This window comes from Ammodytes marinus (genome assembly GCF_949987685.1).
Source record: "Ammodytes marinus genome assembly, chromosome: 5".
Taxonomy (NCBI): Eukaryota; Metazoa; Chordata; class Actinopteri; order Uranoscopiformes; family Ammodytidae; genus Ammodytes; species Ammodytes marinus.
In genome coordinates, this window is record NC_137234.1 from 8,985,999 (window position 1) to 9,009,547 (window position 23,549).

The following is a 23,549-nucleotide window of genomic DNA, read 5'->3' on the forward strand; positions in this document are numbered from 1 at the left end:
GGGGGGCCCCCTAAAAATTTTTTTTTTGATATTAACATCATATTATGCAAATGTGAGTCATCATACAAAAAAAGGAATAAAATGTTTTGGTCTAGATAATTAATAGCCTAAAAATGTAATCAGTTCATCTGGGAGGAAATCCGAAATTATGTGATTATGTCACGTTCACATCCATGCACAGTGTGTATTGAGTTTATTTAAAAACAATTGGAAATGGGGCTGCCCTCAGTTGCCCATGCACTGTGTATAGTCTATAGCCTATTTCAGCCTTTTCTGTGGAAAAAAAGATACAGTAGCTGTACAACAGAGTTCTTCTGCTTCGTTCCTCACACTGCATTTAAATGCATTCATTATATTACAGAGAAATATGTCCCGTAAAAGAAAAAGAGCTCCAAGCCCAACCCAGAGGACCCTCCATAATATTTTATTTTATATTAATATTTTTATGGAAAATCCATGTGTCCTTCTTCAATAGCTTCTAATTCATCTGACCCAGTGTCTCCAAATTATTTGTTCACACAAAATTTCTCAGATTTAGCCTCTTAATTTTCCTCTCAAAGTGCACCAGATTCATGCATTTCACTTTAAAAAGGTTAAAAAAATCTCCCGGGGAGGCATACCCCCGGACCCCCCTAGGAGGGTCTGAATCTCGGCTGTCTAATATTTTTGCACAGCCGCACAGTGGAGGCACTAGCGGAAAACACTGGGTGTGTGAATGATATTTAACACAGATCTATAGTTTTAGCAGCGCTAACATTGGAGAGGGGCCCCCTAATCATATTTCGCTTAGGGCCTCCTGAAGGCTTGGGCCGGCTCTGCCCACTACTTTACTGTTTTGTTCACCCTCACTTCTCTCATTGCATTGTTTTGGGCCGGAACAGTCAGTCGCTTTCAACAGAAAAAGCCCAAATGAATGTCGACCTCTGCTTGCTGACAAGAACATACCCTCCCCCCCATTAATATAAAATCTGTGTTTGCACGTTTTCGATACATTTTCACCATCTACGTTTTACTTTTCCCTGAAATGATCCTCACTGGCTTTTTTTTTTTTTACCATGCATTGCTTCACACACAGGGCAGGAGAACATATTAGTAAGTAGTAACATTCACTTGAGCAAAGCCATTAAACCTCGCCTTTATCCAGTTGTGGTTCAGTTGTTGAGTAATAATGAAAAACATATTGCAATTGTGCTTGAAAACTGCCCTGTGACTAATTATGCATTTTAGGAGCTGCAAAACAAAAGACATTCTCTGCAAATTAACCAATATAAATAAAGATATTTTAAAAAATGGGGATGGAAAATGATTGGCTAAATTTAAAAGGCAATTTAATAATATCACAAAATGCTTCATGGGAACCCTAAAACTGCCACACATCATTGTTTTTTGTTTTTCCATATAAAATGCTTTGCATGTGTGGCAATACACTTGAATTATTATGTATTTTTTTTCACTACGCCCTGCAGGCTCAGTCCACTATTGGTTAAAAAAGGGGGAGTGAGGAGATTTTGACTCACATTAGCTTTTTCTTCTGTTTTATATCTCATGAGAATAAGCATCTGTTTACTCTGGACAGAAACCATCATTCATAAGTTCTACTTCAACAACAACTTGTTCATTTCATTTTTCTTTGGAAGCAGTGAAGGAGCAGCACGCCCAGCGGATCACTCCCAAGTTAATACTGTGAGTTCCTCTTCATCACTATTTGGTATACTAGATCTTGTGTTGTGTACCAATTTTAGCTGCACCTCCTTATACTTAGAGCACTGTTGTTTACTGTATATGGTTGTTGAATATCTTCAAATTCTACACTTTTATAGAAAAGTCCACTTGTTTTTTAACAAGCTGTGAACTACTGGAGTCATGCTTAAATAAGAAGCGAATGCTATTTGTTTCAGTATGAATTGTGAAGTCCTTGTGAAGAACCCAGGATTTAATATTGAATACATTTTTTCAAAATTATAATGTAGTATTTCCTTTGCAGCCTGTATGAAACGTCTTAACTACGTATTTTCCATATAGATTTCAGTTCTACACTGAGAAGATAAGGATGTTCTTCCTGTTCTGCATCCTTGGCCTGATGGCTCCAATCAGCTACAGTCTTCCTGAAGGTCCTGCTGGTCCAAAAGGAGACCCCGGACCACCTGGGGCTGTGGGGTCTCCTGGTTTTCCCGGAGCTGCTGGACGTCCCGGATTTCCAGGGACAAGAGGTGATGGTTTACATCAAGTGAAATGATTTCTGATCAGACTGTTTGTATAAAGATTTAGAAAGGATTGCAATGAAAATACTGAAAGCATTCCATACAATAAATTAGAGATCATGAAATAAATAATGATTTGACAAAATATTCTCTATCCTTTGAATGGTATGTGCTTAGATGGTAAGCATTGACGGCTAGTGTACCTTTGAAACCTTGAGACAATAGGAAGTCAGTTAGTCTCTGCTGTCTAATCTCATGTGCTCCAATGGTCGTATCATCTTTGCTGGATACTGTGGCTGCTACCTCCTAACCTTTCACACACATTGTATCCTGATATTGATCCCATGAATAGATCACAGAAAAGTATGGGCTATCCTCCTGTATTAACTGAGTAATACAGTCTGATCTGGCTGATAGCAACATTTAATCTTCATCCTTGCTCTACAGGAGAAAAGGGTGCAGCTGGATTTCCTGGAATACCTGGAAGACCTGGAGCCTGTCTTTGTGGACAAGGTAGTATATTTATAAAATATATATGTTATGGACTCATTTTCCATGGGATAGGGTAAGTTTCTCTTCATCATTAGAGGTCACATATTATGCAAATTGCACTTTTTCATCTTTTTCTAACCTTTATGTAGGTCTTTGGTGTGAAGATAGACATAAGAAAAAACAACCCTCTCTCCTTCTCTCCACTTCTACCTTTCTGAAAACAGAAAGGTAGATACACAAGGACAGTTCAGCGAATGTGGACACACTATCTGTTGTAGTTGACCAGCTTTTTGTTTTATTGTCGCCACCTCTTATATGAAGCGAAACATTGATTTTGAACCTTTCATCTGAACTTGTATCTAGTTGTATTTCCATTTAATGACTTAATAAAATATTTTCGATTCAGATTCCCCGGCCCAAGGAATAAGCGAATCGCCAGACGACGTTCAAAACATCAAGAAGGGTAAGTAGCGTCCATGCACTAAGATGCTTCAATGATGACTCAGAAGTAATGTATCGTTGATTTATGTTTACACACTTTGTGTATTGTATTGTCTTCTATTTTTAGCTATGAACTTTGACCATGCTCGGACGACTGGTTCCAAAATCTTTGTGTCCAACAAGGAGAGAGGATCTTTCTCAAGGGCTGTCGAGTTCTGCTCCGAGCAAGGCTTAGAGCTGGCTTTGCCCCAGAACGAGGAGGAGAACGACGCTGTGACCAAGTTCTTTGGAGAAGAATACAACATGGCCTGGATCGGTGTCAACAATAACAAGGCACAAGGGAATTTTGGGTCCGACATGAAGAACCAACCACTGACCTTTACCAAATGGTCAGAGGGGCAACCAGACGAGTCCATCGAGGGTATTGGCTGCACTTTGCTGTTTAAAGATGGCGTCTGGCGAGTGGGTCGCGACTGCTCCATGAACATGCTTGTTTACATCATTTGTCAGATTTAGAAAAGTAACATGTAGTCTTGCTGTTACTCAAACCCTTTCATATGCCTGATCTAAGATCCCATTTGTCATGTCTAAAATGCATTATCTCATGCTAATGTCAGTGCAGTGAATTAAAACTGCCTTCCAAGTGATGTATTTTAATCTCTCATTAAAAAATTAACATTGCAACAGCAGAATGGCATTTATTTCCTCTTGCGCAGTTACATTTCTTTCCAGAATTATATCATTCTCTGCACGATTATGTCAAAAGTACAATAGACCTACCTGTGCAAAAGGAGTGTTATGAAAGCATGTCACACAATAAAGCATACAGCAGTGGTGTAGTTTCTTTCAATTATTTTATTTTCAGTCGAAGGTGAATGTCCAGTCCCTTGATTCACAGTTTAGGTTGTTTGAATCCCAGGCTGATCTATCTGATGGAAAAGTGAAATACAACTTTCAAACTAGCCTATTACCATTTTAAAAAGAGAGCATGCTCTTATTATTTTTCCCTCGTTACATTTGCAGCTCATTTTATGTTTTGTGTGTTATCTCTAGGTCAATTTCGGCACATTGTTCACTTATGGATCCGTTTCTCTAAACGTTATTTTTTCTGTAGCCTAAAAAAAAGCTTCAACCAGCAGATCACTTCACACTTAAACAATCATTTATTTTTTGTGTCATAGATTTCAGAATTCATGTGCTACTAATTTCCAGGTTTTGTTGAAAGTGTCGATTGAGGATTGTCCAAAAGGTTGTAGCATTACTGAAAATAGAGGGCAAACTGTGCAGCTTATATCTTTAAAGCCTAGCCTAGCTTATTTGTTTCAATGTCTTATTTTGTCAGGACAAGCTGGATGCGGGTCAGTGAGTTTCTACACAAGTCCATACAAATAAATCAAATTTAATTTAAAAAAAGGGGGGTAAACGTTGCACAACCCTTATACAATACGCTTTTGTTTTGCTTGTAATTCATCCATCCTGATGTAATTCCACAGCAAAATGATGTGTAGGCTAAAGCTTGACCTAGAGTCTCTAGGCTAATGGTGACCCACGGCACGTGCTAGCCTACTAGGCTACTGACGTTCCTCTTTATTTTGCGCGAGAATAAAATTATTCAGGCTTTCTACTATCTCCTACTTTAAATGTTGTTATCGTGTGAGTTATTTGTTCCGTATACAGCTGATGCTTTTATTTTGAAAAAAGAGAAACACTTATATTTATATTCTCCTGTTTCGCAAATTGTTGTCGGCAGCAGAGTGGCGCAGCGGAAGCGTGCTGGGCCCATAACCCAGAGGTCGATGGATCGAAACCATCCTCTGCTAAGTGTTTTTGCTTTTTTTCCGCAGATGTTTTTTTATTTTGTAGTTAGGTTATTCCAAATAGCGAACAAATGTAATTAACTATCTCAGAGTGTTAAAAGTGTTACACGCGTTGCCATATTTTAATTTAATTTAGCCTACTTAGCCTTAGTTTTGGACAACGGCGTCAGCATGTTGCACGTTTTTAAGGCTATCATCACTTAGCCTACCACTTTGCATAGCTGTATTCTTTACCACAAGTTGTTTCTATTATCTGCAGTTTTCTGATGTCTACGGTAAACATTTAATGTCTTTAGTCCAACATCGTCTAATTCTAATTAATATAATCCCTTTATGGTGAGCCAAGCGGCCAGCAGAGGGCACTACCGTTCCGCAACTGTAGCCTGTAAATCAAGACTACAAATTCTCAGTGTCGTCAACAAGGATGTTTTGTCTTTGAATATAAAGCCAGAGAAACATGTGTGTTCCCCTATCCTGCCTAACAGAGTCAGAGCCCACTGTAGCCAGGGTGGAAATCTGTACAGGATACGAGTTAGGCAGTTGTCAGCATAGACACATTTAGAGATTCTTTATAGTTCTATGGTTGTCCCCTTTCCAAAGGCAATGAACACCTCTTTACTGCAGTTACCACCAACAGCAGACCCTAACCCTTTTTTTCCAACACCTTATTCACTTAGTTATGAACATACAATAGTAGAACAATATCTTGTGTAGGCTACATCTCCTGAGTCTAGAATATCGAACACGCCAGGGGTTACAGCAGACTGTTTGAACTCAAAAACTCCAGTGTGAGTATCACTGAACACATTTTAATTGCTTGAACATACAGTATAATAATGAGCCAATCCTGCCTTGTTTAAGTTAAGCTAAATATAACAGATAGGACTACCATGTTGTTTTCCAATATACCCTCTCAATTAAAGATGTGTCATCTCAGTAGTCAACATTTATGTTAAAATATCAGAGATGGTGCCTTTTATAATTTTGTCATTACGTTGTAATAAACATTAATTTTATAATGTTTATTACAACGTATTGACAAAATTTGAGGCCCAAAGGTATTCAGTTTACTATCATGTATAACAGAAGGGAACTTTTGTTGCATGTCTTCTTATATGGACATCAGAACCTAAAGGGAAGATACATACATTTTTACAAATTTGTTGTGAACTATGATATTTTTGCTCCCATTCAGACCACATAACAGCCTCATCCCTGAAGGCCTCTGGCAGAGACAGCATTCAGATGGCCTCCTCCTCTCCAGCACCTCCAAGGCATATTCACAGCAGCACAACACTGTCCTCTGCTGCTGCCACTGACCCACAGCACTAGGACCTCTAAGTAGGCTAGAAGTAGTAGTAAGAAGCCTAAGTATGCTAAGGTGTACTTTGGTTGATGCCCCTTTGTACTGCTCCTGTGCATGTATTTTACTGTCGTTTCTTGTCTGTCTTCATACAGCATTCTGTCTCTCTGTACCTCTATTTCAGTCTCTCTCAGGCCCGACCACATAATGACAGAGCTGCTGTATATTAAAGGCCTCTGCCCATGCCGCGTCCTCTCCCAGTCACCTCCCTCTTCATGTGCCCTTTATAAGTCTGTCACAAAGTGGATGGGGGGGGGGCACTACTTTCTGGCATCTGGAAGTTAAGTTAGTTGACAAAGGCACCTGTCCATACACAACCAGGGATCCCCTGTCTTAAACGCAAACCATGGATAACCATTCGTACAACTTCCCATCGGACTGCACCCCGCTTACCAACTGTAAGTCTGCCCGCAAGCCGGCCGGATCTACCGTGGTGAACATGGGCAACACGGGCAAGAATCCTCCCCGGGACTATCTTGTCTGGTCGCTGTGCAACACCTTGTATGTTAACTTCTGCTGTCTGGGCTTCATGGCTCTTGTCTACTCCATCAAGGTGAGGTCTTATTTTATTTTTATTTTGTGCCATTCTTTACCCTTGAGTTTGCCCCATTTTATAAAGAACACAACATGCTCAAAAGTAACTGGGCTGACAGAAGGTGAATGATGAAACTATTAAAACATGTTAAGAAAGCTGTTCATTATCATTTGGAAATACATAAAAGCTTGGCGTTTACTTGGTGAGAAAATACACCCATGCCAGTCTGGTGCAACCACATATGCCAAAAAATACTTCTCTATGATGGATCAAATTCTTCTGTGAGAGTATGCAGATATACGCAATGCACAGCAATAGCATTTTTTTAAAGATCAAGGAGGAAAATATGGCATGGTTGGATATAGAGAGTCATAGGTAGATTGTTTCCATGAAAACAAGGTTAAACATGTACCTCTGTGAAGGTTCTCTTTTTAGGAAAATCTTTGTTGTAACAACTTCAAGGGAGGAAGCAATGTATTTCATACATGGAGACCTGTTTTTGTCCTTGGTCAGATGGCACACACTGCTGCACCCTTTACCACAGGAATGGGGCTGTGGAGAAACAAGTAAACACAAAAAATGTATAATTTATCTGTAAACAAAATCTCAAAGATCCGTTAAAAAATGCCATTTGGAAAGCAGGATTGGACGAGCCGTGTGACTACCTGAAATGAAGAACTGTTTTATGAAAAGCTCACCACAAAAGGGTGTGTGTAGGCTATACCCTTTTTAAGTCTTTTTTTAAATCTTCATCTGTCTGCGGAGGGCACAGCCCTGAATCACAGGCCCAGTATTGGCTCAGTACTCAAATTAAAGACAGTGAATGACTGCTCGACTGGGAAGGTTAAAAATGGCGTAATTGGCATCTTCCTAATGTGCAAGTACTCATGGGAAATTAGAGAGTGCTAGGAAGAGACGCAGTCAGGCCCATTCCAAAACATACAGATACACTTACTGTAAAAGCAGCTCAAGGATTTCATGTCACTCCACCCTTACATACAGTGGCTTGATAAAGTAGTCATACCCCTTGAAGTTTTCCACATGTTGTCACCTAACAACCACACACGTACATTTATTTTATTGGGATTTCATGTGATAGACCAACACAAAGTGGCGCATAATTGTGAAGTGGAATGAAAATGAAACACGGGTTTCAATTTTTTTTATAAATAAAAAACTGAAAAATGTGTCGTGCAAAAGTATTCAGCCCCCCTGAGTCAATACGTTGTATAACCACCTATCGGTGCAATTACAGCTCCAAGTCTATTGGGGTTTGTCCCTACCAGCTTTGCACATCTACAGACTAACATTGTTACCCATTCTTCTCAGCAAAATAGCTTGAGCTTCAGATTCAGCGTCAGATTGGATGGAAAGTGTCTGTGAACAGCAATTTTCAAATCTTTCCAGACATTCTCAATTGTATTTAGGTCTGGACTTTGACTGGGTCATTCTAACACATGACTATGCTTTGATAAACCATTCCATTGTAGATATGGCTGTATGTTTAGGGTAGTTGTCCTGCTGTAAGGTGAACTTTCACCCCACTCTCAAGTCATTTGCAGACTCTAACAGGTTTTCTGCCCTGTATTTGGCTCCATCCAAACTTTTCAGTTTTCAATTTATAAAAAAAATTGTAAATCATATTTCATTTTCATTCCACTTCACAATTATGCGCCACTTTGTGTTGGTGTATCACATGAAATCCCAATAAAATAAATGTACGTGTGTGGTTTTAACGTGACAAAATGTGGAAAAGTTCAAGGGGTACACTGTAAGAAATTTCCCTGTAAAAAAACATTAATCAACTGGCAGCAGGGTTGCCATTTTCTTACTGTTAATTTAACATTATATGACTGTCAATAAAATTGACAGGATTATGCTGTTAATGAAGAAAACTGTATGAACCTGTTTTTTCAGTAAAAACAGTAATCAACTGGCAGCAGGGTTGCCATTTTCTTACTGTTAAATTAACATTATTTGACTGTCACTAAAATTGACAAGATTATACTGTTAATGAAAAAAGGGATGAACCTGGACTAAATGTTTGTTATGTTGTTTGCACCGTGAGCGAAGGGGATGTTATATTTCATTGGGCAGATCTGTTTCATTCCATATGTAAATTTACTAGGTCCCCTATTTGTTCAAATGCTAAACACAGAGAGCAGCTTCTGTTTGTTACTTCAAGACACTTTTTACAATATATTAAGTTCAATGGAATGATTCATTTCTATTGTAAATTGTCTCCTGAGTTGAACTATGGATCTTGTTTAAGATTTCCACAAACCGTTTGTTATAACCAATAATAACAGTTAGTTCACACAGAAATGTTTCATCCAAACAAAATGCATAGTGAGGTAATGGAATGAAACATCCCCTTTACTGAGGGTGCAAATAGCAACATTACAAACGTTTAGTCCAGTGCAAGTCATTGTGGGAAAGGGGGCGTCTCTACAATACACTTTGTTGTGCTTACTTGATTTATCTAAGGCAATCCGTTTCCTTCATTCTACTGAGTAAACACAACTCTTCAGTTAAGTAAGACTAACTTGGTTTAATTACGTTAACTGCAATTTGCATTTCCAAGTAGATATAACTCAACTTTAAGTAAACTTAACCAGAGGATATACAGTAAACAACACTTATTAGTTAAGATGTGGATGGATGAGGATTAATGAAGAAAACTGTATAAGCTTCACATGTGCAGGCAGCTCATGTCCAGTTGTCCCTACCAAGTTTGATAGTAAATTAACAGGAAAGTTCAGTATTTTTGAAAAACATTACCGTTCCGTAAAATAACAGCAAAGGACTGTAATTTAACAGACTGCCTTTTATTTTAACAGTTAAATGCTGTTTTTATAAATAACAGGTAAATGCTGTTGAAATCCTGCTGTAAATTTACAGCAATTGTTTACAGTGTATGAATACTTTTTCAAGCCACTGTAACTTTGAGTCTGCACTCTTTATGTACAAAATGGGAAATGATGGGATGTACGCTCCCATGAACTTGTTGTAAACAAAGACACGACTGAACATTATAATATAGCTCCTCCTCTCACTATTTACAGCACACATACAGTACATGTGGACAGTAACAAAACTTTGTACACAATTTATCTTTGGAAATACAACTGTATCTAGCTGGATCATGCTGTAAAGCATTAATTTATTCACATGTCCTGCAGCCATTATGAAACTTGGTGATTCTTTATTCCTGTTTTTGGTTAATACTGGCTCTAGGCAAGGCAAGTTTATTTATATAGCACAATTCATCAGACACAAGACAATTCAAAGTGCTTTATAGGGGCATAAACATGCATTAAAAAAAGAAGACTTGAAATGACACATAAGAGATTATAAAAACAAAGAGCAAAAACAGGCTGATATGTATTGTTAAAATTTAAAAGAAAAAGTGTTTTGTCCCGTAAACGTTTTCATGCTTTATGAACGACAGGAAGCCGGTGCAAGGAGGACTTAAGAACTGGAGTGATTTGATCCACTTTATTTAATAATTTTTGAACCTTTAGTGGTTGCATGTAATAATGTGAGTTCATGTGTGTTTGTGTGTGTGTGTGTGTGTGTGCGTGTGTGTGTGTGTGTGTGTGTGTGTGTGTGTGTGTGCGCGTGCCTGCGTGCATGTGTGTGTGTGTGTGCGCGTGCATGCGTGCATGTGTGTGTGTGTGCGTGTGTGTGTGTGTGTGTGTGTGTGTGTGTGTGTATCTGATGAGTATATAGGCCAGGGACCAGAAGACTCAAGGGAACCTGCAGCTGGCCCAGGAGTGTTCGGACAAGGCCAAGTGGTACAACATCTTGGCGGCGGGCTGGAACATGGTCATTCCACTGCTGGCCGTGGTGCTGCTGGTCCTCATGCTAGTCCACCTGGGCACCTCACAGGGCTCCTTCGACTTCCTGGGAGAGGACGGCCTCCAGAACTTCATGAAACTCTTCAGCTGGTAGATGGGGGGAAAGGAAAATAACAACAACAGAAAATATCAGATCCGTCTCACATTCACACTAGCAAGGTTTAGGGGATTTGATTGGGATTCTGATATAATATTACTTCTTGAGAATTGTTGACAGTATAAGGCATTAGTGATTTAGGGTTAATGTCTGATATTTAATTTGAAATCAGGGCCTGTGCTGGGCTTCCTAAAAATTGACAAAGCACTACAATACACTAAAATAGTGAAGAAAGTATAGTAAGCCTTTGTTTGTTAACATAATTTTTTTTCCTGTTTTGAGATGCACCCCCTGGTAAATCAGATATTTTGCCAATAGAAAATAAGAAAGGACATTCAACTAGCACGTGACAGTTACACAATAGTTTAAAACATTATACCTTTGGACCAGTGATCTCAAGATAATGATACAAAGTGTTATATCGTGAGCACTGTGGGGCCCAAGTGTCGGTGTATTCCAAATTGTAATGTCAGTAAGAAAGACAAGGAGCTCATAGACTGAGCGAGCAGTTACTCTGAATCATTCATGTTGTTATTTATTGTATTTATGTTGAATGGAAATTTGGATGACAGCTGAAATCATCTCGACTCGGGTTAGAAAGAGTGAGAAGAACGGAGCACTGTGTGAGCCTAAGTCTGAATATCACAATGATAAGAAGCCAATTGAGAAAGGACAATCAACATTCACCTCCCATTGTAGTCACTTTTTTTCTTCTTTCAGCATTTCTTTTTTTAAATATTGTATTAATGTTAGAACATACACATATTTGTGTCATCATTCATGTATTTTTATTAGCATTTTGTTGTGTTAAGTATTTTACATATTCTTATTGCCGACCTGAGTGAGCTCAATAAACTACATACTGATATATTCTCCTTCTTTTACTTTCTTGTTTAGAAAATCTACCAACAATGTATTCAGATCGTATTTCAGATCCCCTAAAAGGTTACTATTACAACAATAGAGTTGTTCATAAACATTTCTCCTGCGTCTGCAATTGCGTCCCATTTTAAAGTGATAATTTCGGGATTCCTGCTGTAGGTCTGATTCTGGGTGCTGGGAGTGGGGCCGCTTGAGGTTAAGGGCAAGGCACGGTTGTTTTCATCCCAGCTGTGAGCCTGCTGCTGTATCAACTATATACAGAACATCCCGTTTTAGGAAAATGTATGTAGCCTATGTCTTTACATACACTGCCCTTACATGTAAGGCAGGGCCGCCCAGGGCAGACCACTACAGAGGGAACAGCAGTAGATGTGGAGGCCGTAGGTGGGGCGACATACAGTAGCTATAATTTCCACGCAATCTGCTCTCAGCCAGAGGAATCACCACATGACTTACAGTATACACATGTTTTGGGATAGACTTACCATTTAAGTGGTTGGTGTTCTCGAAAACCTTCTGCTAGACTCTTGGTCCACTCGTCATGGTCATCATCACAGATCTACTGTATGATGTTTTGGAAACTTATTGAATTATACATCGGAAACAATTATAACCTGTATGTTCAGGTATCCAAAGCCACCAAATATGGCATGCTAAATCACTCCCGTGCCTATAATGTTTTCTATGCCTTCAAGGACTTAGTCCTTCAAGTCAACATTTACAGACCTTAACAAAATAACATTTAATGAATTGAACTGCAATCAAAAGTTGTTTTGTTTTGTCCGACAAAGCTGTCATTTCTTCCATAATGCTATTTACAATGTACACAATGCAAACAAATGAATGCCCCTCACAGGCTCCATTTCTCCTGGAGCTCCTCGTCTTTCGATGACTTGTGTGGCCCCCTTCTCTGCCGGACCTCCCACCTTCTGGACTGCACATCTTATTAGCAAGCCTCTCCTTTGCTCGCAACTTTATTTATACACACCCAAATCACAGACTGCAGCTTCCAAACTTTCTATTTTGCTCGTGCGGTGAAAGGAGAAATGCTTACAGATGTCTGAGCCGTGGAGAATTACAGGCTAGGAGCTGGCACTGCAGAGGGAGGGGAGCGCTAACTTGTCGCTGCCCTTTTTTATCCGCTTGGAGAAACAGAGGAGAGACATGCAGAAAGGACACATGCACTTGTGCTATGGAGTCAAGTGAGTCCGGTTCAATAAACACTTTTGACCTGTGAACGTAAACTATACCACATTACTAAACTACAACAGTAGTTTTACTTTTACCCTGACCTGAACTTAATCAAAAGGAAGTTTTACGCAATTACTTTTGGTCAGGGATGAAATTAATTTGAAAATTAACACAAATGCTGCCTTCTTACAAAAAAAAGTAGCATAATGTATATTTTACTCTATCACTCAGTCATTATTAGGGCTACATGCTCATCAGAAGAGTATTCTGTGTTAAATTGAACAGGTCAAAAGCTGATATATGACTATTTATATATGAATACAAATATGCATGGTTCATTTTTTTTTAAATCCAAAAACAACAAACGACACCATGACCCACTTCTTGCCTCAACTATGAAGGCTTCTGCTCCATTTCTTGCATCTTTCAGCTCTTTCATTTCTGTCCACCTACAGCCAAAGAAAAAGTCCTGAAGCCCCTAGAGGTTTTGACATATTTTGCACCCCACGATACAGTGTGTTACAGAGCATAATCCATTTATTTTCCTGCATGGCAGATAAAGCCTACTAGATGTAATGCACTGTATCTGCAAAGCTACGATCTGCACACGAGGGTGCTGTGGTGCAAGAGGAAAGGCTTATGTTTAAAAGTGTGGTGTGCTCACAGGCCTACACACACACACACACACACACACACACACACACACACACACACACACACACACACACACAACCACAAACATTTCAATCCTTCCTCACACATTGCAGTAAACTTAGAGTCTAAAACGTAGCTTCGACAGTTGCTGTGTAGACAGGTTGATGATTAAAAATGTGGTTTAATCATGAAACTCAGTGTATTTGTAGTGTTTGGTTGGTGCAGGTTGGAGCTGTTCTAACAAATTAACAGGCACGTTAAAAAAGGCTACTTATTGTCTTAACAACGTCACAAACAAAAATATATGAAGCTGCATTTTCTACACGTTTCTTTACGTTTCCATAAGTTCTATCTGGAATCCTCGGTCAGTACTGCCAGCTCTACATGCTCTACATGTTAAATTGGAAACACGTTGAATTACTCTGCTGTTGTAAAAAAAGACCCCAGCATTTCATTAGATACCTGTCATACAACAAGATGTACACGCTTAAAACAAGCCACAGTTCTAAAGCCATTACTGTTGGTGAGGCGTTTGCATTTGGGCAGTGAAATATCAATAGTGAGACGGTTGAAATGTGTTTCATCGTTTCATAATTTATTCATAGAGCCGTGTAAGATAGGGAAGCAGCTCCATAACCAATTAAATAACTTTGTTAACTGTAGTATCTCATTATCTCCTCTCTTGTTCATACATTGCAATTTTAAAAAGGTACGTAAGCTTCAAATGTGAGCTTGCGTAAGACTCCAAAAAATGAGATTCACGCCATGTGTACCCTATTATTATGTTCTTACTGTATCATGTGGACCGAATGTCTGCAAGGCACTTAGATATTTTACACAAGGGAAAAATAATACAAGTAGCCTACACATACTTTCAATATAGAAATACTTGTATTTATGCAGAATAAAGAAAATTGTATCAGCAAAAGGTTGTACAGTGTAGCATTTCAACACTTACTTTTGATAACGATCTGAGTACTTCTGCCACATCTCTGGGTATGAATTAGGAAATTAGGGTAAGGAAATTACAACAAGAAAGAAACCCAAAAAAGCAAACGTCTTATCAATTGAACTCAACTTAGTCTTTTAGAATAATGTTTCTGTGTTGGTGTTTAGTTTAAAGCTTGGTTCAACTGCCTGGTTTGTGTTTTCTCTGGCTTCCCGCTAGCACTTTGCAAGAGAAAGGCATGTTCACGACGGCCCTGAAGCTCAACAACGGCCTGAGACTTGTAAAAAAAAAACATGCAATTAGACAAACACAAGCAATATTTATTTAGAAACATTACAAAAAGGCAGATTTGTGCATTTGATCCCATCCAGTGAAACCCTTTTTCATATTCAATGATATGTTTACTGGAGGTGGGGGTTGTGGCAGTTGCTTGATTGGACATGCTCACGACACACAGCGGCACTAGAGGGAGATTTTGTCAATCACACAATAGTTGATGTAATCAGATAGATAGATATATAGACAGACAGTCAGACAGATAAATAGATAGATAGACAGATAGATCATCAACATCAAAGCTGAGGTTGTCTCTTTATCATTTCACTGTTTGGCGTACCACTCTTCTAGTTTAATGATAAACCTATGGTTAGAATGCATGCAGGTTGTCTGTCTTCAACGGTGAACCAGGGAGTAAAGGTTAACATAACCCTACAAGTTCCTGCAATGTGAAGTGGTTACTAAAACATTTAAAATACATTTAAAAACTAGGTAAAGCATAACTAGTATTTACTAAAAAAAAAACGTATGTAGTAGTAGTTTTTAACATTTAAAAAAATAAAACTATGTAGTAGGTAATGCATAACCATGTAGTAGTTACTAAAGTGTGTAACTTATTGTAACGTGTTACCCAGCATTCTTATAGGTTTCGAAAGAAAAGTGTATCATACAAATATGAATCTATAGCAGAGGTCTTATGATGATTCTGCTGATATATTCCCCAGGGGGAAATTACCTGTCTTACATCATGTGCTCTCCAAAGGCAGACTGCCTGTCCATGTGAACAGTGAAAACACCACAAGCTGCAAAATGCAATGTTTACGTAAAGGCTTGATCACCTTGTCATCATAGATAGTAAGCTTGCAACGCAAGAGCAAGCCAGTGTTGAGACTCCCCACCCCATCAGACCCCTTCGTCCAACCAGGGGGCCACACACGCACACACAGGATTCCTGATTGATTTCTTAACACTGGGTGTTTCCAAACACTGCTGAGCTTGAAAAGCCGAGACTTCACCGGCAGATCATCAGCAACACAAGATACAACACCTGGAAGAGTAGAAGTGCAAAGCAGAACATTCAACATGAGCAGGTAAGGGCCAAATGTGTTCTCCATATTTAGGCAACCAAGGACAACAGAGTCAACTAGCGTGGGAAAGAGCAACATGGCACGACAAAAAAAAAAAGATGCAAAATAAATGGTTCCTTCTATATAGGCTATACGAATGATTTAGAATTAAAATAAAATACTGTGACTTGAATTGGTGGACAATAGAAGGGGCATTTATCTTTGGATGCTTCAGTTCTTTTGATATGACACTACCTCTGTGCTTTTAAATTCAATATTTTTTTTTCTTTTCTTTTCTTGAAATAGAGCCTTTTTCCGCTAATCATTGTGTGGATCCTGCTTAGTAGAGATGTGTACTATACTTGTATTTATATATTTTACTTAGTTAAGGTCCAGTTCAATTCAGTGCATTTTATTCTAGCAGGATTTATCTGCTAGAATAAATGCAAACAGCTTCCTATTAAGTGTACAAATGTTAAAACCAAAGAACAAAACAAACAAAACACATCAAACAGTAACATATCTGCAAAGTCTGACAACTTATATCCAGACTTCAGTTTACATTTTAAAGCCTGAATGCTTGTGTGCTCCCATGTGAGCATGTCTATATAGATGCCATATAGTTACATTAACACCCTTCAAGTTAGTTCACATTTTTACCCACCAGTAAAGATTATCGGAGGATTGTTAAATTTTTGGCATTTTCAAGCTTTATTAGACAGTACAGAGTTGAAATGGGGAGACAGAGAGAGGGGGGATGACCTGCAGTAAAGGTCCACAGGTCGGATTTGAACCCGTGACCACTGCAACGAAGGCCGGCGCCAATATGGTATATCTCTATCCACTACACCTCCAGAGCGCCCCTGTCTGCCTCTCAGCCTGTCTGTCCTCCTCAAACTGTTTCAAAACCTCTGTAATGTAATTTAGACGTCTCCCCCCTGTGGAGTAGAAGTGCCTTAAGTATGTGATGATTTTAAGGAACAGGATCACTCTTAACAGAATACATAGTGTATAAGGTTATCAGTGATCCCTCCGGAGGAGCTCTTGCTATCAAAATAAACCCTTTACTTAATGAACGCCCAAGCACTATTGTGCAGCCTGTTCATTGACTTGCATCAGTTATTGTTTTGTTTTTTAGCAAGGATTTTTGTACAGAACACAATGTCATTTTAGAGAGGAACTTGCAGAGGAGCAATTTCATAATTTATTATCTCCTCCAATAAAGTTTTATTTTAGAATTTAGACATAATCTTTACTATTCTTGTTTAGTCTGAACACGTTTAGTTATTGCTAAGTCTGTGCCGACACTAATCTCTCTAGGTAACACTTTTTTATTTATCTATTTATCAACTGGTACCTGATGTCCGGCCAGTTCTTATATTCACACAGCTCAGGGTTGCTTTTTAAAGCCAGTGAAATACCAATAAAGCTTTTCTGTCATGCCCTGCATTGTCAGTAAGGTTACAGGGTTTCAAATGTGTGTTGCAAAGATGGACTTCAAACTTTGACATGGCTTGGGGCTGTCCACTTTCTACAATCCTTTAAAATGTGTGTTAGGGTTCACCCCTGCAGGACTTTGGCATCAGGCATATTTAGGCCAGGGCATCCGCTCTGGATTACCTTTGTGCTTTTTAGGCCAAAAGTCAGACTGTCTGTTCTGTTTTTATTATGAGGAATAGAACAGCTTAAATAAACAAAGAAAATAGTTGACTTTATGGATTTTTCCCCCGCTGGGTTAAAATGTGATTTGTTAACCCATTACGTCAAAGGCATTAAACATAACAGACATTCGGGATAAAAAGTCAGACAATAACTTTTGTCGTTAACCAACTAAAACACAAATGTTCTTCACCTTTGAACGTAGTGCGCTGTGGACATGTAATGAATGCAACAATATATTCAAAAAACAAAACATTTCACATTGTGATTAAAAATGCAACATTAACTGAAGGTTATTGTTCCAAAACATATAATTTAAAAAGTTTATTTTTATAATCATGATTCCCATGTTTCTGAATACAGACGTGTTCCTGAATACTTTGAAATGAATCTTTGTTATTTTAACAGGTGACAGTGACAACAGCAAATGGCACATTTTAAGGATAAAATCATCAGCTTATAACCTTTCCCTCTATGCAGATGTCTGATCAGCAAAGAGGTGGTGCAAGGCTTCATGGAGAGATGTATGATCTCCGTGGGCACCAAGCCGCATCACGCCCGCAGCCTGGCCGAGGTGCTGGTGGAGGGGGACCAAAGGGGACACTACAGCCATGGACTCAACAGGATGGGTCAGTGGGCCGCTGTGTAGGATTTACACTTTACTTTCATGCTTGTTAATTAGATGGTGAACATTAATACGAAAAATAATAATATTTTTTTCACAAATCCAATCCTAATTGAATGTTGTCCTTTACAAATACAATCTTACTTTGGCAGTTATATTTCATGCATTATGATATCTATCCAAAATATGTCTGAAAAAAAAAATACATTTCAGAACTGCACATTTGTGTTTTATATGAAAGCAAATCTCTCCATTCTTTTTCAACATTCAACTTGATCTTCTTGATTGCGATGTTTTCGTGTCAGTATTTAAATATTGTTGTTGTCTGTGCTTGCCGCCTCTATACTTTTTTCTACAGACATGTACGTGAAGGACATCCAGTTGGGAATCTGTGCCAAGGACGGTGAGCCGGTGGTGGAGAAGGAGAGCGCGGCCACAGCGCTGGTGAACGGGAATAACCTCCTGGGTCCCGTGGTGGGGAACTTCTGCATGGAGCTGGCCATCAAGAAGGCCAAAGAAGCTGGCATTGGCTGGGTGGTGGCACACGGTCAGTCTTAAGTTTCGTGCAGCATGTCAAACAGTTGGTCTCGAGAAATGATGCTTCAGTCTTAAAAAAATATAAAAAAACGTAATTGGTCAAGCCAAAGTCAAAATGTCTATGTAGGGGAGAACGGGGTAATATGTCACACGGGTAGGTTGTCACAATCGTTATATCTCGGAAACAGAAGGTGCTGTCTGTTAAATTTTGGTATGTAAATATCCACAACTGGGATCAGAGGTCACCTACATAGTCTTCCTTGGAGTTAGACTGCTGAATTTGAGGTGAGAGGACTGTTAGTGTGTTTCATGTCAAATTGAAAATATTTAGCTCCTCAGTATTTTTCTTCTAGGCTTTTAAACAATGGGTTTATAACAACACACTTGTTACCCTAAAAAGTGTGAAGGGTAAGCTATAGTTTAGATTGTTTTTAGCAAGCTAATTAGTTGTCAGATGGTTGTTGGCCTTGATGCTAGCAAGAAATTCCAGTTGGGGTTCCTTTTTGTTTATTCCTTGCTCATTTTGTGTTAATATGCATACAGTTATGTAGGCCTATTTTTCAACTTGACAATGAAATTAAACTTTCAAATGTAGTTCTGCTTTCTTGCCTTCTTTTTAAGATTTTTCCCATTAAGATAACATTGTGACAAACAACCCCATAGTGTGTGACAACCGACCCCTTGATGGGGTTGGTTGTCGCAATGTGTGTCTTTGATGGTAAATGTCTTCTTTATTACAATAAATTAGAAAAAGTGAGGGGTTCACATTTCAAGCCAACACCTTAAGCTTCAATTTAATGTAGGAATTACTATTTAAAGATGTTTAGGTGATGAGCAATTCTCACTAGAGTAAAAAGTGTGCCTACTTACCCCGGTCTCCCCTACTGTAACTGCTATTATATATATATACAGTTACTGTAATGATTTTAAAACTTTTTTTGATTGAGCCAAGTTTTACCCCCCAACTGATATTTCACGCTCAGGTTGCAGATTCAGATTGTATTTCATTGGATATTAGGGACTATGTTCCATTTTGAAAAGATAAGTCAAGTGATGGTTAACAAAAGTGTGGTAGAAGGAAAAACAAAACAACTGACTACCAAGGCATCCAGTGCATTGGATTTCAATCATTACAGTTTCATTAAAAAAAAAAAAAAAAAAAAAAAGAATAAAAAAATAGATTTCCATTGTAATTCAAAATGTTGATTGTATGGCGCTTTTCCATCTTAGGTTCCAACCATTTCGGTATTGCTGGATACTACGCAATGCAAGCTCTGAAGGAAAACATGATTGTGAGTGAAAGTTGTATCCGCATGTCAACTCATTTTGAAAGTTGTTGAAATATAATTGCTAGAAAGATTTTTTTACATTTTCAATGGTTCTACTTGTATGTCTAATAATAATCTGACCAACACAGGGCATGTCATTTACCAACACGTCCCCACTGGTAGTTCCCACGCGTGGTAAAGAGGTACGATTCTGATTATTCTACAGCATAACATGCATGAGGCACTTGTCCTTCTCATTCTAATTCTGTGAACCTGATGTTTGCAGTGCACTTTGGGCACAAACCCCCTCAGCGTGGCTGCTCCTGCTAAAGATGGAGACAGCTTTGTTCTGGACATGGCCACATCAGCAGTAGCACTGGGAAAGGTAAAATTATTGTATAGGCCATGTGTATAAATGTGTTTTCAGTGACACAAATGTCTTTTTTTTTACCTGGCTAGATCACCATGGTATCTTCTGCTGCACAATGTACCTGCTCAAAGGAGGTTATGTTCAGAGTTAACAAAGCAGAAAATAGAAAATACTGTATGCAGTGCTTTCCATACAGTCTGCCTTGCTCTCCCTGAATATGTTTATGATGTTATCTGGCCATGTGCAGACACTGGCTGTAACAGAATCATTCTATAGTCACAGGTTGCAACAATAGTTCACTATAATTTAACAATGCAGAATGAGGGCAATATCTGGACTTGTTGAACACTTTGGGTGTATTCACACATGCTGTGTTTAGTTCGGTTGAAACGAACTCAGGTGCACTTCCACCTTCGGTGCGCATCTTTCAGACAGGTGTGAATACAGCAATCGCACTCGGGGGCGGACCAAACAAACGCTCCGAGACCCAGCTGAAGAGGTAGTCTCGATGCGCTTCAAAACGCACTCTGCTGCAGTTCGTTTGTGGTGTGAATTTGGCCGGACTCGATCCGACCCAATTGCAGGAAGCACTGTGCCTTTTCTTTCTTTTCTTTTTTAATAAATCGCCATCAGCTTCACATTATGGGAAAGTGTTGTTGTCGCCATTGTTAGGAAGATTAGTTGTGGTTTGACCGGGAGCCCCGAGCGAAAATATTACATTTGATAATGATGCGTGCGGATCAGCGATCAGATGGAGAGGAGCGTCTCCCGTAGCCTACAGTGCCAACAGGTTCACGCTGCGCTTTGCATGAAGTGTGTGTTTTTATTGTTCTTCCCAACGGGACCGTCAATACTGTCCCGTGTCAGTTTGGTGCTGAACTGCGCCGAACTGACACCCAGCTGATACACAGCTTAATCAGCTGTGTTTCAGTTTGAGCCTATTCTTCACGCGAGTCGCGCGTCCAGCAGCAAAAATACAGTAAAAATGATGTTTCACATCGTAGGCTAGAAGCCACATAACGTGGCATTGTCATAGGGCTACATATTATAAACATATGAAACAACAATAATTAGATTTTTTTCTTCTTTATTTATAGGCTAGATGTAGGCATTTTTATTATTTTTAACTCCATATTATATCAATGATAAATTCGCAGTTTTTACTTCGTTCTTCCTGCTTCTCTCCACCCCAGAATGTCTGTCCAATGAATGAATGACCTTAGATCACGTGTGGTTTTGCTTCGTAATGCTGGTTCACTTGCAAAAGGGGCAATATGAAAGTGGACCACACCAAACAAAAAAATCCAAATTCTATTTGGTCTGGACCAAAGCAAGTGAACTAACGGACTTTCCATGTGTGAATACACCCTTTGTTACTGTGGTTTTGAAAAGCTATCTACTTTAAGATCTTCTTACTCTCTCACCGTGTCAATGCGTTATGTGTACACAGGTGGAGCTGTATGACCGGCGTGGAGACACTATCCCAGAGGGCTGGGGCTGTGATGCCCAGGGCACGCTGACCACCGACCCTAAGAGAGTCCTGAGTGGAGGGGGGCTGGTGCCCATTGGCGGCAGTGAAGCCACAGGTCAGAAACCAGCTGATACAAGTATTTGGTTACATTTGAGACGTGTTGTTGATTAGTTAGATAGCATGTCGAAATAATCCTATTGTCCTACTGCTCTACCTTCATATATTCATTCAGGGTCAGAATCAAGTAGAAATTATACAATTTCTGCTCAGTCATTCTCTTATTTGCAGTATCTAGACCAAACATCTTTCAAAGAGAAAGATGTTTGTGCTCTTCCTGCCTCTGGGTTGTTGGGCTTATTGATTGTATATAAATATCACAAACGATTTGTGACATGTGTTGCATTCATTTTCTCTCTATATAAAAGCTGATGTTTGTGTTTGTCCGTGTTGTTGTCCTCAGGAGGGTACAAAGGCTACGGTCTGGGAATGATGGTGGAGGTGTTCTGTGGTATCCTGGCCGGTGCCCAGTACAGCAAACATATCCGCACGTGGAAAGAAACAGACCGTGTTGCCAACCTGGTACGTTTTTTTTTCTTCCTCTGGGCTTGTTTGTTGTCTTGAAGACGACAGGACAGGTGAACTGAGCCAAAGGTGAAACACTGTGTTTTTTGCGCTCATCTTTTAGACTACAGCTGCTGTGGATCGATGAGTCTGACGTAGGCCGTGACATGCCATGCTTTGTTTCCCTTAACTGTTTGTATGCGGTCAGTTCACAGTGTTGTCATCGCCCGTGTTGTGTTCTCAGGGTCAGTGTTTCGTGGCGATCAACCCAGAGAACTTTGCTCCCGGATTCAGCGACAGGATGTCGGACCTGCTGTCCATCCAGAGAGAGATGGAGCCTGTGAGTAATTATACTAATAATGACTCTATCCAGGAGGACACAAGGGAAGGTCCATAGTAGAGTAGAGAAAACAAGGACACTTGGCCACATTCTGCACAGTGCAAATACCCAAGATCCTTTTGCCATAAATCAAATACAAAAACACATGACATGTGAATGAAAATTAACTCTTATCATCACATACAATCCACCTATCAAGTGATGATATACAGACCATTAAGACCAAATACCTAGATGATAGATATTTATTTTTTATTTTTTTGCAGGCTGTCGTCAATACTCCCGTTTTGGCTGCTGGAGATCCAGAGAGGATGAACATGAAGAGGTGTGAGGACATGGGTGGGATCCCCTACCACATCAATGTTGTCAACTACATGGTAATTAACTAGAAATAATTATCTTTTGTCTTTTTATGCTAAGCTAAGTGGCAGCTGGCGGTATCTTTGTGTTCACCGGACAGACATAAGAGAGTGCCATGCATCTTCACATCTCACTCTTAGCAATAATGTGATTAAGCTTGTTTCCTTAATTATCCCAACGTCTGCTTTAAGAAAAAAAACTTCTGAGCTACTTGAAACTACTTGACACATTTATTTTTTTTGCATTTTACTCTGCAGAACGAATGTGCCAAGAACGTTGGTGTCCATCCACTGCTGCCATGTGACACGCTCATCTCCAACTAGTGGGCCCAGTCTCTCAACATCTGTTCATCTTGAAGTTAACATTTCGCAACTCAGGAAATCAACTCTTTTGTAGCATATTTTACACGTGGACTATCACATTGTATTCATTTTAACCAAACCTTTCAAGTGAGTTAACTTTAAAACTTGATTAAACTTTTAAGACATTTATAATAATAATTACATATTTTTTTCATATAAAAAGCAAAACGA

The 23,549-nt window shown here is 39.2% G+C and overlaps 3 protein-coding genes across 3 annotated transcripts; all 3 read left to right on the forward strand.

Moving 5' to 3' along the window:
* Nucleotides 1-1,523: 1,523 nt before the first annotated feature.
* On the forward strand, nucleotides 1,524-3,968 carry LOC307250507 (mannose-binding protein C-like). Its single transcript, XM_080027622.1, has 5 exons — nucleotides 1,524-1,683; nucleotides 2,023-2,210; nucleotides 2,649-2,714; nucleotides 3,100-3,156; nucleotides 3,262-3,968. The coding sequence occupies exons 2-5, from the start codon at nucleotides 2,051-2,053 to the stop codon at nucleotides 3,648-3,650; spliced, it is 672 nt and encodes a 223-aa protein (XP_079883748.1). The 5' UTR covers nucleotides 1,524-1,683; nucleotides 2,023-2,050; the 3' UTR covers nucleotides 3,651-3,968.
* Nucleotides 3,969-6,527: 2,559 nt separating this feature from the next.
* LOC307250856 (interferon-induced transmembrane protein 5-like) lies at nucleotides 6,528-11,668 on the forward strand. Its single transcript, XM_080028112.1, has 2 exons — nucleotides 6,528-6,867; nucleotides 10,582-11,668. The coding sequence occupies exons 1-2, from the start codon at nucleotides 6,661-6,663 to the stop codon at nucleotides 10,801-10,803; spliced, it is 429 nt and encodes a 142-aa protein (XP_079884238.1). The 5' UTR covers nucleotides 6,528-6,660; the 3' UTR covers nucleotides 10,804-11,668.
* A 4,173-nt stretch (nucleotides 11,669-15,841) lies between these two features.
* On the forward strand, nucleotides 15,842-23,339 carry LOC307251205 (putative oxidoreductase YjmC; the record flags this gene model as incomplete). Its single annotated transcript, XM_080028526.1, has 11 exons — nucleotides 15,842-15,849; nucleotides 17,965-18,113; nucleotides 18,468-18,656; nucleotides 19,877-19,938; nucleotides 20,064-20,117; nucleotides 20,201-20,299; nucleotides 21,735-21,870; nucleotides 22,216-22,334; nucleotides 22,561-22,656; nucleotides 22,923-23,033; nucleotides 23,274-23,339. 11 exons carry the CDS (start codon nucleotides 15,842-15,844, stop codon nucleotides 23,337-23,339), a joined length of 1,089 nt encoding a protein of 362 aa, XP_079884652.1.
* Nucleotides 23,340-23,549: the final 210 nt, after the last annotated feature.

Excerpts from the sequence above, each read along its gene's own strand:
- LOC307250856 (XM_080028112.1), top strand. The coding sequence starts at position 6,661 with ATGGATAACCATTCGTACAACTTCCCATCGGACTGCACCCCGCTTACC. Across the intron at positions 6,868-10,581 it reads CTCTTGTCTACTCCATCAAG|GCCAGGGACCAGAAGACTCA; the intron begins GTGAGGTCTTAT and ends ATGAGTATATAG.
- LOC307250507 (XM_080027622.1), top strand. The coding sequence starts at position 2,051 with ATGTTCTTCCTGTTCTGCATCCTTGGCCTGATGGCTCCAATCAGCTAC. Across the intron at positions 2,211-2,648 it reads CGGATTTCCAGGGACAAGAG|GAGAAAAGGGTGCAGCTGGA; the intron begins GTGATGGTTTAC and ends CTTGCTCTACAG. Across the intron at positions 3,157-3,261 it reads CGTTCAAAACATCAAGAAGG|CTATGAACTTTGACCATGCT; the intron begins GTAAGTAGCGTC and ends TTCTATTTTTAG.